The following is a 20,871-nucleotide window of genomic DNA, read 5'->3' as shown; positions in this document are numbered from 1 at the left end:
TAATTGAATGGCGGAACAGGCTCGAGGGGCTAAATTCCCTACTCCTGTTCCTATGTTCCACTATTTTAATCTGCTTCTTTTAAATAGGTTAAGGATGTCGGTAAAATAATGGTGAAAGGAGTTTGTTAAGCATTCATATAACACTGACTGTAATTAATTTCTACTGTACCAGCTCAGCGGCGACGATGGGGCCAAATGAACTGATTCCCACTGTCGTCAGTTCTGAACTAGCCTGGCCGCTTCAGTCATCTGTATCCCTTTCTGTGAAAAGTCACTCTTGACATTGTCCATCCAGCTCTTCCTTGGTTTTCTTCAGCTTCTTCTTCCATGTACCTCTGTATGCAGAGCCATGAAAGTTATTCCAGTTGTTCATTCTTCAAACATGTCCAAACCATCACAGTTGTCTTTCTTGGATCTTCTGTATAAGCGTTGTTTCTTGTCCAAGCCATGACCATATACAGGAAACTTTTTTTATCCGTCACCGACTAGAACGGCGTGGTGCCAGTTTATCAAAAAGTCCGGATTACAGAGAGGTATAGTTAAAAGGTACGAGAGCTCCGTACACAGCAACAAATCCAGGCTTCCCTGTTGCTTAGCAACAGGTGCAAGAAACCCGGCCACAGACCAAGCATCCCTGCAACAAGTGCAGGAACCCCGATTACACAGCCACAGATCCAGGAACGGCCACTAATATGAAGTAAAACTTACCTGAACCTACTCCTGACTTTTGCTGGTTAACAGAGATTTCCGGTTATTTAGGTGCCGGTAAATCGAGAATTTCCTGTATCTTTATTAATTCTTTGCATCCGGGATCTCTCAGTATTCCTTTCAACCAACTCATATCTGCTGTTAGTACCTTTTTCTTGACAACTTTACTCCTATTCCAACAATCCGATCTGTATAATAATATGGGGATCACCATCATTTCATAAACTCTAGCCTTTATTTTTACTGAAATATCTTTAGCCTTCCATACCCTGCTTAATCTTCCAAAAGCAGCAGAAGCAAGTCCAATCCTTCTTTTGATGTCTTCTTCACAATTCTTATTCTCTGGCATTAACCCACCAAAGTGTACAAACCTTTCCACTTGTTAACTGCATCCCCTCCAACTATAATGTGTACATCTTCCTGATGCTTCCCAAATGACATGACCTTTGTCTTCTTTATGTCAATCTGCAATCGAAATGTTCTACTCTCCACGTACACCTTATTAGTTAGTCTCTGCAAATCTGTTTAGATGTTGCTATGAGGTCAATGTCCTCAGCAAATCTGAGATTGTTTAATATGTTACCACATTACTGCTTCCACTCCTTAGATTAAATAAATCAGGCGACAGCATGCATCTTTGTCTCACCCCAACTGTTGATCTAAACCATTCTGTCATTTTCCTATCCACTCTAACAGTGCTCAGAGACTTGTCAGATTGATAGAAAACATCTATAACAAGTTTCTCAGAAATACTATACATCCTTAAGATGTGCCATATCCCTTCTCACCATTTACTGTCAAAGACCTGCTTAAAATCTTTAGGGTTGTTGTGGCAATGGATGTTGTGCCCTTTAAATTGCTCTGAAATCTATCTCATCACAAATAGTTGATCTATCGTACTTTGTCCTGGTCTAAAACCAGCTTGTTCTTTATGCAACACCACTTCTAGGTATCTCTTCATTCTCTTCTGCAGTGTCTTAGTAAATACTTTTCTGGTTATACTCAGTAAGCTGATTCCTCTGTAATTGCTGTATTTACTCTTGTCTCTCTTTTTGAAGATTGGTGTTGTTATCGCCTTTTCCCAGTCTTCAGGTACTTGCTCTTTCCGAATTTTGTTAAATAGCCTTTATATCACTTTCATAGTATGTTCCTCATCCGCCTGGAGCAACAGTTATATTATCAAAAATAACAGCAGAAAATGCTGGAAAAACTCAGCAGGCCAGGCAACATCCGTGGAGAGAAATTAGAGTCAACGTTTCGGGTCAAAACCCTTTATCAAGACTAAAGAGGCACAGGGAATGAAATAGATTAAGAGGCCGGCTGGGAGAGAACAAAAGAGAAGAGACATTAAGAGGTATTCAAAACGAGATGAGATGGTGATAGGACTAGTGAAGACAAAAGACAGGTCTAGATTAGGTGTGAAATGTGCTGGCAGAATGGGAGACAGCTGCCATGTGGGAGAGAGAAAAAAAAGGAAAGGGGGGGGGGAAACCAAAACAAAGGTGTGGATAAAAAATATAAGTAAAAATGTAATAGGGGCCGAGGTTATGATCTGAAATAGTTGAATTCGATATTGAGTCCGGAAGGCTGTAAGGTGCCTAATCGGAAGATGAGGTGCTGTATATTATATTATCAATATCAATAGAAATCTTTTCTTCGTCTCCCGTGAAATCCAACGTCAAATCCCCTATATTTGTAGAGGACGGTTTCTCCAGGGCTGATTCACCACCATGCCCTGTGCATTTTATAGATCTTCAAAATATTCTTTCCACTGCTTACTCCTCACCTGTTTGCCCTCAATAATTACCTGACCATTTTGGTAAATGTAGCCATGTTAAATTTGAAAGATTCATTCAGTTCTTTTTTCTTGCGATATAGCTTCTGTGTTTTGTTTCTTTTGGTGTCTTTGTATTTCTATTTCTAGCTTAATTTAAGTGATATGTTTGTCTATGGATATGAGTTTTAATTTTGGTTTTCTTTTACTTTTCCTTCTGCTTCATATTTTCCCAAACTCAAATAAAAATTCTAACTTTTAAATTGAAAATTAATGGAGACATTGAACATAACATTTTCAGTTGTTCTTTGGGTCCACATCAAATTTCTTTTTGAATGCACCTGTCTGTTGCTATCTGCTATGCTCTTATTAAATTTATGCTGTTATGATTAAACTATAATAGAAAAGTTGCAGAGTAATAATTAACATGAGATGAAGTTAATTCTTTATGTCTCTGAAGGTTTCTAGCTTTAGGATGTGATATTAATTAAGTCGCAATCCAATGTCTGTTGTCATGTGAGGGTATTTAAAACAAAGATGATGATGAAATCACTTCACAAACACTTAAAGCCAAAAATAAAATCTGAAGGATGGAATTTAATTTGGTGTTTCTCTTCTGAGAATTGTCACAGACCTGACAAATGTACATTTTAATAATTGACTATTCTATTGGAAGTTAATTGGTAGTTTGCTGTTACAATAAAAGTTAATTCGCAGTTGACTATTATAATGGAAGCTAATTAATATTTTTTTTAATATGTTGCTCAGTTCATCTTTTGCGCTGATGTGCCAATTTAAAATGTTTGAACAAGAAAGAGCTTCTAACTCTGAAAATATAATTTGTCATGACAGTTGAACTGTGTAAATAGTACACAATCTAGTAGAAGTATTGAAAGAGTACTACAGCTAATTTTGTACTTTTTTTGGTGTTGGTTCTCTAATTTTCCTTACCAAATTAATGAATACGTGTGTATGACTTTAATTCAAAATAATAGCCTAGAACTTGGGGGTTTTAGTGCTGGCCGTTGAGGCTCGTTTTGGTGAAAAAAATGGCAACCGCTTCACTTTCACCCACTTCCGGCAGCAGCCGCCATTTTTAGCAGCATCAGCACTGCTGATGCCCCGCTTGCTGGAGATATTTAGATTATGCAGATCATGACATCAGTGAGCGTGCAACGCTCACTTGACGCCCGATCTGCCATTTTTGCATTCGCCACTCCACTTACCGGCCTGTGTTAATCACGACCAGCTGACCAAGCGTTCACAAACAGGAAGGAGCCTCCAGCAGTGTTATTTAAAGGGAACATCATCAACAGCTTGCAGCTGACATGGTTTTTCAGTTTGTCTGGCTCTGTGCAACTTTCTGCAATGCTTGCAGCTTTCTAAACTTGTTTCAAGTTCCTAAGTGACAGGGAGTGTTGGTGCAAGTGGAGAACACCTTCATTCTTATTTAAAGGCTTCTGCTCACAACACTTCTTCACAGTCATGGGGGCTGTACTGGCAGTCCCCCTTGCACTCAAGTATCTTCGGAAGATGGAGCGGAAGAGAAGATACATGCAGAGGGAGGAGGAGGAGGAGCAGCAGAAGGGCTCTCAACAGGAGGCCTTACCCACCTAGGGTCTTCCGAGAGCACTTCTCTTATCTCTACTTAAGCGAGGAGCAGTGTAGCGAGGAGCAGTGTATTAGGAGGCTGCGCTTCACCAAGGAGGTGGTCATAGAACTCTGCTACCTCCTGCAACCAGACCTGCAGCCTCCAAGCAGGGCAACCACGGCTCTCCCAGTAGCCCTCAACGTCATAGTGGCCCTCAATTTTATCACCAGCGGATCCTTCCAGTCTGCAGCAGGAGACATAGTTAACATTTCCCAGTTCGCTATCCATCGCTGCCTCCGAGAGGTCACAGAGGCTCTCTACATCAGGAGAAGGGACTACATTGTCTTCTCTGAACGGAGAGAAGTAGGAGGGAGCACGCATCCGGCTTTGCCAAGATAGCGTGCTTCCCCATGGTGCAGGGCGCCATCAACTGCACCCACGTGGCTTTGCAGGCGCCATATACCATTCCTGAGATCTTTTGTAACCGCAAAGGCTGCCACTCACTTAATGTGCAGTTGTTGTGCGACAATGCCCAGCGCATCCTGATGGTCAATGCCCGCTATCCTGGCCGCAGTCAAGATGGCTTCATCCTGCATCAGTCCGGTGTGCCAGAAATCTTCCAGCCACCAAGTCAAACTGCTCGGAGGCAAGGGCTATCCGCTCTGCACTTGGCTGATGACTCCCCTCCGCAACCCCACCACTCCTGCCCAGCACTCATATAATAAAAGCCATGCTTCCACCAGGAACATCATCGAGCAGACCATTGGGCTGCTGAAGCAACGGTTCCACTGCCTTGACCGCTCAGGAGGAGCCCTCCAATACTCGGCGGAGCGGGTGTCCCATTTCGTGGTGGTCTGCTGCATACTTCACAACTTGACCATCATGAGGGTGCAGCCCTAGCCAGCAGGGATTGTGGGAGCACATCAGGAGGAGAACAAGGGGAAGGAAGGGAGGAGGCAGACAGCAAATCCCATTGGGCTGTCCATGAATGCCTCATGAGACTCCGGTTCCAGTGAATGAAACCCCAGATCCCCATTGCTCACCACATCCCCATAATACCATCCCTCTGTCACGGAACATCATAGTGCCCTGCTGGGCACAACGCTGAAATGAGAGCCACCACAAAACAAACATTTTAAACAAAATTAATAAATTTATCTATATTCAATTAATATTACAATATGAACTAATCACCCTTGTATTGAGCAGCTGGCGTTCGTGTGCCTTTTCTAGTCTAGTACTCCTATGCAGTGCTCCCGCAGTGGCTACAGCATGGCTGGTGGAAGGCTGCTGAGTTTCCATGGGGGAGACCACAGATGGCCTTGCGGGCCAACCTTGACCAGCTGTGGATTGAGAAGGCTCGGCTGTAGACTGCACCACCTCTGAATAGGTGACAGCAGTCTGGGCTGGCTGGCTGACAGGCAAGGGCAATGGCGGAGTGGTAGCGGTGGGAATCGGAATGCTGTCATCCTGAAAAAGTACAGAAGGTTCCTGCTCCACAAACCCACTGCCACTCCCCTGGGGTGACGTCTCAGCATTCCTAGCCATCTGTTGGAAGACAGATTGCTGGCTTGCTGCGATGCTGGTAAACCCAGCCACGATGGCAGCAGTCTGAGCTTGGGTGGCAGAAAGCTGAGACTGCATGAACATAAGAACATAAGAATTAGGAGCAGGAATAGGCCATACGGCCCCTCGAGCCTGCTCCGCTATTCAATAAGATCATGGCTGATCTTCAACCTCAACTCCACTTTCCCGCCCAATCCCCATATCCCTTCGTTGCCCTAGAGCTCAAAAATCTATCTATCTCAGCCTTGAATATACTCAACGACTGAGCATCCACAGCCCTTTGTATTCCAGAGATTCACAACCCGCTGAGTGAAGAAGTTCCTCCTCATCTCAGTCTTAAAAGGCTGGCGCCCCCCCCACCCCCCCCCCCCCCCAAAGTTCTGGACTCTCCAACCAGGAGAAACAATCTTTCAGCATCTATCCTGTCAATACCCCTCAGAATCTTACATGTTGCAATGCGATCATCTCTCATTCTTCTAAACTCCAGAGAGTAGAGGTCCAATCTACTCAATATCTCCTCATACGACAACCCTTTCGTCCCAGGAATCAATCTAGTGAACCTTCGTTGCACCACCTCTAAGGCAAGTATATCCTTCCTTAGATAAGGAGACCAAAACTGTGCACAGTAGTCCCAGGTGTGGTCTCACCAAAGCCCTGTACAATTGTAGCAAGACTTCCTTACTCTTGTACTCCAACCCAGTTGCAATAAAGTTCATAAAACCATGTTGACTCTGCCTAACGATATTGGCCCTGAATTTCCGATCGGAGGCTTCCTGCGTGCTGATGCCTCCGATCGGAAAAAATCTACACAGTGAACTGCTGGCTCCATAGATCCCGAGACTTCCGATCCTGGGCCTCTGCTCTACGAAATGCGCAGAGGCCCAGGTATCCCGGGGTGCATGCAGTTCGCAAGCGTCCCTGGGATCATGTGGGCCATGGGGAACCAATCAAAGAAGGGAATCGCCCTTCACACTTTTGACAGGTCCGTACGGACAGATCTGTCAAAAGTATGAATGGGGATCACATTTAAAAACACAGTTAAACATTAAATACATTTTTTTTAAATCATGTATTTAAAATTAGTTAAAATTACATTAAATTAAATACTTTAAACAAAAATTAAATTTTTTGAAAAAAATAATTAAAGTTTATTACGGGGCTAAAAATAAACTTTTTTTAAAAGTATTTTTAAATTATAAACACTTAGGATTTTTAAGGTTTTCAGCGGGCGGCGGTTGCGCAGAAAGCGGAACTCTCTGCCCGCGGAGGCCCTTCTCCAGGGCAGGCAGATAATCTGTCAATAGAATTCTTGACAGATCGCAAGTGCCAGTTTTCAGCGCATGCGCTTCGCATGCCTGCAACCGGCACTTGCGAGGCCCCTACGGGTGTGTACACACCCGTGGGGGTCGGAAAATCTGGCCCAGTATGATTTTCTAAGTGTCCTGTTAATAATGGATTCCAGTATTTTCCCAACAACTGATGTCAGGCTAACTGGCCTACAGTTCCCCGTTTTCTCTCTCCCTCCTTTCTTGAATAGCGGGGTTACATTTGCTACCTTCCAGCCCGCTGGGACCATTCCAGAATCTAGGGAATTTTGTAACATCACAACCAATGCATCCTCTATCTCTGCAGCCACCTCTTTGAGAGCAGTCTGATCTTGCGTGGCAGAAAGCTGAGCCTACAGGAGAGCAGTCTGCACTTCCACTGTAGCACTGAGACGTTGGGTCGCTTCTGCCTATGCTGCAATGGAAGCCATGACATCACCCATCACACGCAGCATCATGTCTGGGTCCACAAGGTGTCTCCTGAAGTTGTCCATCATTTCCAGTCTGGAAATCATGGGCTCCAAGCTTTGCGCAAAGCCCCGTCCAATGTTGAAGCTGGACTCCTCTAAGCTCCTTGACATTGCCAACAGGCTCTATGGCAGGCTTGCCATCGCACATAGAAACATTGAAGATAGGAGCAGGAGTAGGCCATTCGGCCCGTCGAGCCTGCTCCGCCATTCAATGTGATCATGGCTGATCATCCAAACTCAGTACCTGGTCCTTGCCTTCTCCCCATATCCCTTGATCCCTTTAGCCTTAAGAAATATATCTAACTCCTTCTTGAATATATTTAATGAATTAGCCTCAACTGCCTTCTGTGGTAGAAAATTCCACAGGTTCACCACTCTCTGGGTGAAGAAATTCCTCCTCATCTCTGTCCTAAATGGCTTACCCCTTATCTTTAGACTGTGACCCCTGGTTCTGGACTCCCCAGCCATCGGGAACATCCTTCTTGCATCTAGTCTGTCTAGTCCTGTTAGAATTTTATAAGTTTCAATGAGATCCCCCCTCATTCTTCTAAACTCTAGCGAATATAAGCCTAATCAACCCAATCTCTCCTCATACGTCATTCCTGCCATCCCAGGTATCAGTCTGGTGAATCTTCACTGCACTCCCTCCATGGCAACAATATCCTTCCTCAGATAAGGCGACCAAAACTGCACACAATACTCAAGGTGTGGTCACACCAAGGCCCTGTACAACTGCAGCAAGACATCCTTGTTCCTGTACTCGAATCCTCTCTCTATGAAGGCCAACATACCATTTGCCTTCTTAACTGCCTGCTGCACCTGCATGCTTACCTTCAGCGACTGGTGCACAAGGACACCCAGGTCTCGTTGCACTTCCCCTTCTCCCAATCTATTGCCGTTCAGATAATAATCTGCCTTCCTGTTTTTGCCACCAAAGTGGATAACCTCACATTTATCCACATTATACTGCATCTGCCATGCATCTGCCCAATCACCCAACCTGTCCAAATCATACTGGAGTTTCTCTGCATCCTCCTCACAGCACACACGCCCACCCAGCTTTGTGTCGTCTGCAAACTTGGAGATATTACATCTAGTTCCCTCGTCTAGATCATTAATATATATTGTGACTAGCTGGGATCCTAGCACTGATCCCTGCGGTACCCCACTAGTCACTGCCTGCCACTAGGAAAAAGACCAGTTCATTCCAACTCTTTGCTTCCTGTCTGCCAACCAGTTCTCTATCCAAGTCAGTACCTTGCCCCCAATCTCTCGTGCTTTAACTTTATGCGCTAATCTCTTATGCGGGAACTTATCGAAAGCCTTCTGAAAGTCCAAATACACCACATCCACTGGTTCTCCCTTATCTATTCTACCAGTTACATCCTCAAAAGATTCCAGTAGATTAGTCAAGCATGATTTACCTTTTGTAAATCCATGTTGACTTTGTCCGATCCTGTCACTGTTTTCCAAGTGCTCTGCTATTGCATCTTTTATAATGGTCTCTAGCATTTTCCCCATTTCCCCCACTACCGATGTCAGGCTTACCGGTCTATAATTCCCTGTTTTCTCTGCACCACATTTTTTGAACAGTGGGGTAACATTAGCTATGTGGGTAACATTAGCTACCGTCCAATCCATGGGAACTGTTCCAGAGTCTATAGAATTTTGGAAGATGACCAGCAATGCATCTACTATTTCTAGGGCCACTTCCTTAAGTACCCTAGGATGTAGATTATCAGGCCCTGGGGATTTATCGGCCTTCAATCCCGTCAATTTCCCTAACACCATTTCCCTACAAACACTGATTTCATTCTATTCCTCCCTCTCATTAGACCCTATGTTCCCCGACATCTCTGGGAGGTTATTTGTGTCCTCCTTTGTGAAGACAGAACCAAAGTATGTATTTAATTGGTCCCTCATTTCTTTGTGCCCCATTATAAATTCCCCTGATTCTGACTGCAAGATTGACTTTACCAATCGTTTTCTCTTCACATATCTATAGAAGCTTTTACAGTTATGTTCCCTGCAAGCTTACTCTCATACTCTATTTTCCCCCTCTTAATTAATCCCTTTGTCACCCTTTGCTGAATCCTAAACTGCTCCCAATCCTTAGGTTTGCTGCTTTTTCTGGCCAATTTATATGTCCTCTCCTTGGATCTTATGCTATCCCTAATTTCCCTTGTTTAGCCACGGTTGAGTCACCTTTTTTGTTTTATTTTTATGTCAAGCAGGGATGAACAAATTCTGTCGTTCATCCATGCGATCTTTAAATGTTTGCCATTGCCTATCCACCGTCAACCCTTTAAGTGACGTTCCCCAATCCATCCTATCCAACTCACGCCTCATACCATCGTAGTTTCCTTTATTTAAATTCAGGACCTGAGTCTCTGAGTCAAATACTTCACTCTACATCTTAATGAAGAATTCGATCATATTATGATCGCTCCGCCCCAAAGGGCCCCGCACAACAAGATTGCTAATTAATCCTTTCTTATTACATAATACCCAGTCTAAGATGGCCTGGACATATTGGTCCAGGAAACCATCCCATATACACTCCAGGAATTCCTCCTCCACAGTATTGTTACTAATTTGGTTAGCCCAATCTATATGTAGATAAATTCACCCATGATAACTGCTGTGCCCTTATTGCATGCATCTCTAATTTCCCGTTTAATGCCATCCCCAACCTTAGCATTACTGTTTTGGGGTCTGTATACAACTCCCACTAATGTTTTCTGCCCCTTGGTATTTCTCAGCTCTACCCATACAGATTCCACATCATCAGAGCTAATATCCTTCCTTACTATTGTGTTCATCTCCTCTTTAACCAGCAATGCTACCCCACCTCCTTTTCCTTTTTGCCTGTCTTTCCTGAATATTGAATACCCCTGGATGTTGAATTCCCAGCCTTGGTCTCCCTGGAGCCACGTTTCCGTAATCCCAATCATATCATATCCGTTTACATCTATTTGTGCAGCTAATTCATCCACCTTATTACGAATGCTCTTCGCATTAAGACACAAAGCTTCAGGATTGTTTTTTAACACTCTTAGACCGTTTAGAATTATTATTTACTGTGGCCATGTTTGATTTAAACACTTGATATCTCTGACTGCCACTTTTGCTTTTCTCCTTCCTGTCTTTGGCTTCTATCCTTGTTTCCCTTTCCTCTGTCTCCCTGCACAGGTTCCCAACCCCCTGCCATTTTAGATTAAACCCTCCCCAACAGCACTAGCAAACACTCCCCCAAGGACACCGGTCCCAGTCCTGCCCAGGTGCAAACCGTCCAGTTTGTACTGGTCCCACCTCCGCCAGAACTGGTTCCAATATCCCAGAAATTTGAATCCCTCCCCCTTGCACCATTCCTCTAGCCACTTATTCATCTGAAATATCCTTCTACTTCTACTCTGACTAGCACGTGGCACTGGTAGCAATCCTGAGATTACTACCTTTTGAGGTCCTATTTTTTAATTTACCTCCTAACTCCCTATATTCAGCTTTTAGGACCTCATCCTGGATTTTACCTATATGCACCACGACAACTGGCTGTTCACCCTCTCCTCCCCCCCCCCCCCAGAATGCCCTGCAGCCGCTCCGAGAAATCCTTGACCCTTGCACCAGGGAGGCAACATACCATCCTGGAGTCTCGTTTGCGGCCGCAGAAAAGCCTGTCTATTCCCCTTACAATAGAATCCCCTATCACTATCGCTCTTCCACTCTTTTTCCTCCCGTCCTGCACAGCAGGACCACCCATGGTGCCAGGAAGTTGGCTGCTGCTGCCTTCCCCCGATAAGCCTCAACAATATCCAAAGTGGTATATCTGTTTGAGAGGGGGATGGCCACAGGGGACCCCTGCACTACCTGCCTGCGCTTACTACTCTGCCTGGCGGTCACCCATTCCCTTCCTGCCTGTGCAGCCTTTACCTGCGGTGTGACCAACTGATTAAACTTGATATCCACGACGTCCTCAGCATCGTGAATGCTCCAGTATGTATCCATTCGCAGCTCCAGCGCCGCAATGCGGTCTGCCAGTAACTGCAGCTGGATACACTTTCCGCACACATGGTCATCAGGGACACAGGAAGTGTCCTTGATTTCCCATATAGTGCAGGAGGAGCATGCCACGGGGCCGAGCTGTCCTGCCACGACTTACCCTTTAATTAATTCAAATTAAATTAAATCAAATCAATACCACTAATTACACTACAATTAAATGATATACTCGAGGGCTCTTATTTCCTAGCACTCCCCACTACACAACAGAGACCTTAGCAACTATAAACCACAAAATTAAGACCTTTTAAACTTTATAAACTATTAAACTTAACTGTCAAACTATAGAGTAGTATAAATACTCACCTGGCAGTACTCACCCAATCAGCTGCTTCCCCTGCGCCGGCGTCACTTTCTGTACTGTGACGTCACTCTCGAATTCTGCCGCCGCTCCCTCGCAGGTCCGCTGCTCAACTGGGCCTGAAAATCACCGACCTTTATTTTCACCCACAGCTGCTGCTCCCTCGCAGGTCCGCCGCTCCCGCTTGCTGCCGCTGCTCGACTGGGCCTGAAAATCACCGACCTTTATTTTCACCCACAGCTGCTGCTCCCTCGCAGGTCCGCCACTCCCGCACCAAGCATTCCAGTGTGCATTGCCATCACCCTTCTTCTGAAGGCCACCCTATCGAGGACATCATCTGAGTTGTGTGCAACAGAACTCATGTGCGAACTCATGTGCGAAGGCTTGTCTAGCATGGTTTCTGGTTTACTTTATGTCAGCTGATAAATTTATCCTGGCCCATTGAATTCAAACCTCATCAATCATTCAAGCTATGGAGATCTGCTTACTCTAACTTATTTAACTAGCCAGATCACTCATTCTTCCTACTGAGTTACAAGTTTTCTTTTTGCCATTGATTTTAAAGTTCAATTTGGCCTCAACCGAATTGAATTTGAGCAGAGTTAAAAAAGAGTAGAGATTTCATGTTGCTTTATAAAACCCTTGCTCCAAGCATTGATTTGACTGTGGAGAAAAAAATACTCAATTTTAAACTACATCTTTAATAACTTCATTTTGTCTATGTAAAAATGTAGACTAGATATGAACTTGTACTGCAAAGGAATTTGGAAATTTGCATATTGTAAAGTTCAATTAAGACCACTTTTATTGCGATTAGAGTTTGATTTTTTTTAATGTTAAACATTTGCATGTTATATGTTTCTAAATGTCTTAAATAAATGCAGCTTTGCCCGTATGAGACCATAGCTGTATCTATTTCACGATTTATGGAAAAATTTACTTAATTTTGCTACACGGGCAGAGTTATTGCAGGTGTCTGAAGCAGTGTGAGTTCTTTGTTGCTGGTAGCTGTCAAAAGGTGATGTATACAATTTTGTTGCTGTTGGGGATTATAGTTATTTAATTCAGTAATGAGTAAATTGCAGAATGAATATGAGGTAGTTGTAGATCTGCAACACCTGAATCCTATAAATTAAACTTTCAGTATTTGGCAGGTAAACATTAATAGTGAACACATTTGACCGTGATATTACATTAAAATACTTGCTTTTTTTCTGATTCAGACAACATTACTCCATTTCTGGGAAAAGACGTCCCACACAATGGCAGCTATTCATGAAAGTTTCAAAGGCTACCAGCCATATGAATTTGCAATGTTGAAGGTAAATGCATATTTGGATTTGTATATTCATTATAGCTATATAAAAGTTTTTTTTAAATCATCTATTCACTGTTTCTGGTCTTCCTTCCTATCTGTGTCAAAAAAGGTTCCCATCTCTTTCAAGATTTCTTATAAATACATTTATGTGTAACTCTGCTTCACCTGAAAAACATGAATGAAGCAAATATTAAAATAATACTCCAGGGTGCAGTCTAGAATATAAGGAAAGGGAACATATGAATGAGTTTCAGGTCCCTTGTACATTTAGAATTGGGTTTGGTTTCAAAGAATGTGTATGTGAACTGTGTCTACCACTTGTTTTCCAATCTTGAATATTCTCCTTCAGGAATTAGCATGTGATCTTGTGCTTGCACTTTGCAACCATTTTCATGTCTATAATTTAGAAAGAAGTATGAAGACGCATGACATGTCATCTAGCAGCCATTTAACGAAATACAATTCAGCAGAAGAAGAATATATGGGAGGATCCTTTGCGGTCTGGAACATTCAACTTTAACTAAGTGATTTTAAACAAAGTTGTAATACCTAAATCAATTGAGATAGCTGTGCAGAACACTTCCATTTATGTAAAAAAAAAAAAAAAATCTGTGCGAAGCAATTAAAGAATATAGCCTAGAAATTGCACAAATCCCAGAAGCGCAATTCTGGCCTAGAACTGACAACAGGACCTGTGCTTGAAATGGAAGGGGGTTAAATTCAAAACTAATCTGTGGAAATATTACTTCAGTGAGCAAGTGGTAAATCTATGGTACTGGCTCCGTAGGGAGATGGTGGAAGTAGAAAGTGTTGATTCATTCAATTGCAAGTTAGATTTTTTTCAGAAAATATTGGCCCGTATTTTCCGATCCCTACGGGTGTGTACGAGCTGTGTACAGACCCGTAGGGACATTAGAAATGCCGGTTTGAGGCATGCGAAGCGCATGTGCTGAAAACCGGCATTTCCGATCTGTCAAGAATGCTCTTGACAGATCGGACGCCTGCCCTGGAGAAGGGCCTCTGCGGGGGGAGAGTTCCGCTTTCTGCAGAACCTCTGCCCGCTGAAAACCCTTGGAAATCTTATGCCTGGTAAAAGTGGGCATAGGGCCTGCTTTTACCAGCATAAGAGTTGAAAAAAAGTTTTAAAATTAAGAAAAATAAATAAATTTCACTAATTTATAATTTTAAAATACTTTTTAAAAAGGTAAGTTTATTTTTAGCCCCATAAAAAACTTTAATTACTTTTTCAAAAAATTAAATTTTTGTTTAAAATATTTAATTTAATGTAATTTTAACATTTTAAAAACGTGATGGTTTTTAAAAAAATTTATTTAATGTTTTAGTGTGTTTTTGGGGTGATCTCCATTCATATATTTGACAAGTCTATCTGTCAAATGTATGAAGGGAGATTCCCTTCTCCTATTGGCTCCCCATGGCCCACGTGATCCCAGGGACGCTTACGAACTGCATGCGCCCCTGGGATACGTGGGCACTGCACATTTCGACTTTGCAGAGGCCCAGGAGCGGAAGTGTCTGGACCTCGGCAGCCCTCAGGTAAGTTCGTAGATTTTTTTTCCGACAGGAGGCATCCACATGCAGGAAGCCTCCTATCGGAAATTACGGGCCGATATTTTGGGATACAGTAATTTGAGATATCGTAAGTGTAGCATGCTTGGGAGGGACAGGAGACTTTGGACCTATGGTTCCCAAAACTCTCCATTACTGGAGGTTTTTCTCGCCTTACATCTGGGTCTGTTATAGACTAATTGATAGTAATTAATTACCATGATTAGTCAACAACTCCATTGTTGTTGTATCATGTAACGACAAGGGTGATAGAAGGCGAACTAGATGGACCTTGTTTTTCTTTCTTTGTTCATGGGATAAGGGCATCGCTAGCAAGGCCAGCATTTATTGGTCATTCCTAATTGCCTTCGAGAGGTTGATGGTTAGCCGCCTTCTTGAACCTCTGCAGTTCGTGTGGTAAAAGCACTCCCCACAGTGCTGTTAGGGAGGGAGGTCCAGGATTTTGACCCAGCGACGATGGAGAAATAGCGATATATTTCCAAGTCAGGATGGTGTGTGACTTGGAGGGGAACTTGGAGGGGTGATGTTCCCATGCGCCTGCTGCCCTTGTCCTTCTAGGTGGTAGAAGTCGCAGGTTTGGGAGGTGCTGTCGAAGAAGCCTTGGCGACTTGCTGCAGTGCTTCTTGTAGATGGTACACATTGCAGCCACGGTGCGCCGACGGTGGAGGGAGTGAATGTTTAAGGTACTGGATGGGGAGCCAATCAAGCGGGATGCTTTGTCCTGGATGGGGTCGAGCTTCTTGAATGTTGTTGGAGCTGCACTCGTCCAGGCAAGTGGTGAGCCCCAGCCTCTGACCTGCTCTTGTAGCCATAGTATTTATGTGTCTGGTCCAGTTAAGTTTCTTGTCAATGGTGACCCTCCCCCAGGATGTTGATGATGGGGGATTCGGCGATGGTAATGCCGTTGAATGTCGAGCGGCAGTGGTTAGGTGCTCTCTTGTTGGAGATAGTCATTGCCTGGCAATTGTGTGGCATAAATGTTACTTGCCATTTATCAGCTCAAGCCTGAATGTCATCCAGGTCTTGCTGCATACGGACATGGACTGCTTCATTATCTAAGGAGTTGCGAATGGAACTGTACACTGCAATCATCAGCGAACATGCCTACTTCTGACCTTATGATGGAGGGAAGGTCGTTCATGAAGCAGCTGAAGATGGTTGGGCCTAGGACACTTCCCTGAGGAACTCCAGCAGCGATGTCCTGGAGCTGAGATTATTGGCCTCCAGCAACCACAGCCATCTTTCTTTGTGCTGGGTATGACTCAAGCCAGTGGAGAGTTTTCCACCTAATTCCCATTGACTTCAATTTTACTGTTTGACACCTTCCATCACTTTGCTGCTGATTGAGAGTAGACTGATGGGGTGGTAATTGGCTGGAATGGATTTGTCCTGCTTTTTGTGGACAGGACATAACTGGGCAGTTTTCCCACATTGTTGGGTAGATGCCAGTGTTGTAGCTGTACTGGAACAGCTTGGCTAGAGGCATGGCTAGTTCTGGAGCACAAGTCTTCAACACGACAGCTGGGATGTTGTCAGGGCCCATAGCCTTTGCTGTATCCAGTGTGCTCAGCCGTTTCTTGATATCATGTGCAGTGAATCCAATAGGCTTCTGTGATGGTGGGGACCTCAGGAGGAGGCTGAGATGGATCATCCACTCGGCACTTTTAGCTGAAGATGGTTGCAAACGCTTCAGCCTTGTCTTTTGCACTCCCGTGCTGGATCCGTCATCATTGAGGATGGGGATATTCATGGAGCCTCCTTCCCCCATTAGTTGTTTAATTGTCCACCACCATTCACGACTGGATGTGTCAGGACTGTAGAGCTTTGATTTGAACGGTTGGTTGTGGGATTGCTTAGCTCTGTCTATAGTATGCTGCTTCCGCTGTTTAGAGTCATAGAGTTATACAGCACAGAAAGAGACCCTTCGGCCCATCATGTCTACGCTGGCCATCAAGCCCGATCAATTCTAATCCCATTTTCCAGCACTTGGTCCATAGCCTTGTATGCTGTGGTGTTTCAAGTGCTCATCTAAATGCTTCTTGAATGTTGTGAGGGTTCCTGCCTCTACCACCCTTTCAGGCAGTGAGTTCCAGATTCCAACCACCCTCTGGGTGAAAAAGTTTTTCCTCAAATCCCCTCTAAATCTCCTGCCCCTTACCTTGAAACTATGCCCCTTGGTTATTGACCCCTCCACTAAGGGGAAAAGTTCCTTTATGTCTACCCTATCTATGCCCCTCATAATTTTATACACCTCAATCAGGTCCCCCCTCTGCCTTTTCTGCTCTAAGGAAAACAACTCCAGCCTGTCCAGTCTCTCTTCATAGCTGAAATGCTCCAGCCCAGGTAATATCCTGGTGAATTTCCTCTGCACCCTCTCCAATGCAATCACATCCTTCCTATAGAGTGGCGACCAGAAGTGCACAATGTATTCCAGCTGTGGCCTAACTAGCGTTTTTTACAGCTCCATCATAACCTCCCTGCTCTTGCCTTCATTAGCTGAGGCATAGAATATAAGTATCCCATATGCCTTCTTAACCACCTTATCTACCTATCCTGCTGCCTTCAGGGATCTATGTACATGCACACCAAGGTCCTTCTGATCCTCTGTCCTTCCTAGGGTCCTACCATTCATTGTGTATTCCCTTGCCTTGTTTGTCCTCCCAAAATGCATCACCTCACACTTTTCAGGGTTAATTCCATTTGCCACTGTTCTGCCTATCTGACCAACCCGTCTATATCGTCCCTCCTCGCTATTTACCACTCCACCAATTTTTGTTTCATCTGCGAACTTACTGATCATACCTCCTACATTCATATCTAAATCATTAATGTATACAACAAACAGCAATGGACCCAGCACCAATGCCTGTGGTGCTCCACTGGACACAGGCTTCCAGTCACAAAAACAATCTTCGACCATCACACTCTGCCTTCTGTCACAAAGCCAATTTTGGATCCAATGTGTCAAATTGCCCTAGATCCCATGGACTCTTACCTTCTTGGCCAGTCTCCCATGCAGGACTTTGTCCAAAGCCTTACTGAAGTCCATGTAGACTACATCAACTGCACTTCCCTCATCCACACACCTAGTCACCCCCTCTCAAAATTCAATCAAATTGGTTAGACATTATCTCCCCCTGACAAAGCCATGCTGACTATCCTTGATTAATCCTTGCCTCTCCAAGTGGAGACTAATTCTGTCCCTCAGAATTTTTTTCCAATAATTTCCCTACCACTGATGTTAGGCTCACTGGCCTGTAATTCCTTGGTTTATCCCTACTACCCTTCTTCAATAATGGTACTACGTTAGCTGTCCTCCAGTCCTCTGGTACCTCCCCTGTGGCCAGAGAGGTTCTGAAAATTTGTGTCAGAGCCCCTGCAATCCCCTCCCTTGCCTCACACAGCAGCCTGGTATACATCTCATCTGGGCCTGGGGATTTATCCACTTTTAAGCCCGCTAAAACCGCTAGTACCTCCTCCCTCTCGATGCTAATTTGTTCAAGTATATCACAATCCCCATGCCTGATTTCTATGCCTACATCATCCTTCTCCATAGTGAACATAGATGCAAAATATTAGTTTAAAACCTCACCTACATCTTCCGGCTCTACACACAGATTGCCACTTTGGTCCCTAATGAGCCCTACTCTTTCCCTGGTTATTCTCTTGCCCTTAATATACTTATAAAACACCTTGGGATTTTCCTTTATTTTGCCCGCCAGTGTTTTTTCATGCCCCCTCTTCGCTCTCCTAATTTATTTTTTAAGTAACCCCCTGCACTTTCTATACTCCTAGGGCTTCCACTGTTTTTAGTCCTTTGTATCTGCCAAAAGCCTCCCTTTTTTTTCCTAATCCAGTCTTGTATATCCCTTGACATCCAGGGTTTCCTGGACTTGTTGGTCCCACCCTTGACCTTTACGGGAACAGGTTGGCGCTGTACTCTCTCTCTCTTTCCTTTCTGAATGACTCCCACTGCTCTGATGTGGATTTTCCTACAAGTAGCTGATCCCAGTTGACTTTGGCCAGATCCTGCCTTATCATATTAAAATCGGACTTCCCCCAATTTAGAACTTTTATTTCCGGTCCATCTTTGTCCTTTTCCATGACTACCTTAAATCTCACCAAATTATGGTCACTGTCGCCAAAATGCTCTCCTACTGACACTTCTACCACTTGCCTGGCTACATTCCCTAGAATTAGGTCCAGTACCGCCCCCTCTCTTGTAGGACTTTCTACATGCTGGCTCAAAAAGCTCTCCTGGATGCACTTTAAGAATTCTGCACCCTCTAAGCCTTTCACACTCTGACTATCCCAGTTAATATTGGGGAAGTTAAAATCCCCTATTATTTCTACACTTCCCTGAGATTTGCCTACATATCTATTCCTCTATCTCCCCCTGATTGGGGGCCTATACACTCCCAACAAAGTGCTTGCCCCCTTTTTGTTTTTAAGTTCTAGCCATATGGCCTCATTAGGGGAACCTGCTAAGATATCATCCCTCCTTACTGCAGTAATTGAATCCTTGATTAATATTGCGACACCCCCTCCTCTTTTACACCCCCCTCTGTCTCGCCTGAAGATTCTATACCCCGGAATATTGAGCTGCCAGTCCTGCCCCTCCCTCAACCATGTCTCTGTGATAGCAACAATATCATACTCCCATGTGTTGATCAACACCTTCAATTCATCTGCCTTACTCGCAAGACTCCTTGCATTAAAATAAATGCCATCCAGCCTTGCCATACTCCCTTGTGCCGTTACATATTTGCTCTGCCCTCCAGACTGACTTGTTTTTTTCTCTATATTTGGCTTTGCATCATCCCCTACTATAGCTACACTCCGTATCCCATCCCCCTGCTGTAATGTATGTACCTTTAAGAGAGGAACTATCTTTTACAGCCCCTGTATACTGCAGTACCAGTAGTGACCACACCTGTATATAACACCGTGTAGTAATTTGTACAGTTAGTTCCAGCATACCCTCTGTTCAGTAAACACCTGTTATTACCGTTCTCCTGCAGTCCGTGTGTTATTTATACGCGGACACTACACCTGCCAAGTTAGTTTAACCCCCCCCCGCAACAGCACTAGCAAACCTCCTCGCAAGGATGTTGGTCCCGTTCTGGTTCAGGTGCAACCCTTCCGACCTGTACAGGTCCCACCTTCCCCAGAAACAGATCCAGTGATCCAGGAAACTTAAGCCCTCCCTCCTGCACCAACTCTTTAGCCACGCATTCATCTGCTCTATCCTCCTATTTCTATACTCACTAACACGTGGCACTGGGAGTAATCCAGAGATTACAACCTTTGAGGTCCTGCTTTTTAATCTGCTATCTAGCTCCCTAAATTCTTGTTGCAGGACCTCATCCCTCTTTCTACCTATGTCATTGGTAGCAATGTGAACCACGACCTCTGACTGTTCGCCCTCCCCATTCAGAATGCCCTGCAGCCGTTCAGTGACATCCTTGACCTTGGCACCAGGGAGGCAACATACCATCCTGGAGTCACGTCTGCGGTCGCAGAAACACCTGTCTGCACCCCTCACTATTTAGCATGCTTGTAGTCCTGTGTTGAAGCTTCCCCAGGTTGGCACCTCATTTTTAGGTATGCCTGGTGCTGCTCCTGGCATGCTCTTCTACACGCCTCATTGAACCAGGATTGGTGCCCTGGATTGATGGTAATGATAGAGTGAGGGATATACCGGGCTATGAGGTTACAGATTGTGGTGGAATACAATTCTGCTGCTGCTGCTGGCCCACAGCGCCTCATGGATGCCCAGTTTTGAAATGCTAGATCTGTTCTGAATCTATCCCAATTAGCACGGTGTTGGTGCCACATAACACGATGGAGGGTGTCCTCAGTGTGAAGACGTGAAGTGTGGTATCCAGAATTGTCTACAATATTCTGGCTGAGGCCTAAGCAGTGATTTATAAAGTTCTAGCATGACCTTTGCTTTTATATTCTATTCCTCTGTTTATAAACTCAAGTAACCCATATGCTTTTTTAACCACCTTATCAACTTGCTGTGCCACCTTAAGGATTTGTGTATATGGACACCAAGGTCTCTCTGCTCATCTACCCTTTTCAAAATAGTGCAATTTACAGTATACTGTCTTTCCATATTAGTTCTCTCAAAGTGCAGCACTTCACACTTCTCTGCATTGAAGTCCAT

General features: G+C 44.2%; 1 protein-coding gene across 5 annotated transcripts in view; it reads left to right on the top strand.

The window, feature by feature from the left end:
• Positions 1 to 20,871, top strand: part of ica1 (islet cell autoantigen 1) — a 322,738-nt gene that overhangs the window by 141,060 nt on the left and 160,807 nt on the right. For all 5 annotated transcript variants that reach the window (XM_085988367.1, XM_085988366.1, XM_085988363.1 and 2 more), the window contains one exon: positions 13,018 to 13,116. In XM_085988367.1, coding sequence (XP_085844493.1) covers positions 13,018 to 13,116 — 99 coding nt within the window. The remainder of the gene's footprint in view (positions 1 to 13,017; positions 13,117 to 20,871) is intronic.

The sequence above is a fragment of the Somniosus microcephalus genome, chromosome 5, assembly GCF_052327205.1.
Source record: "Somniosus microcephalus isolate GS21.2 chromosome 5, FLI_Smic_1.0, whole genome shotgun sequence".
Lineage (NCBI taxonomy): Eukaryota > Metazoa > Chordata > Chondrichthyes > Squaliformes > Somniosidae > Somniosus > Somniosus microcephalus.
The sequence above is the reverse complement of the archived record's forward strand: the minus strand, read 5'-3'. Positions and strand labels throughout refer to the sequence as shown.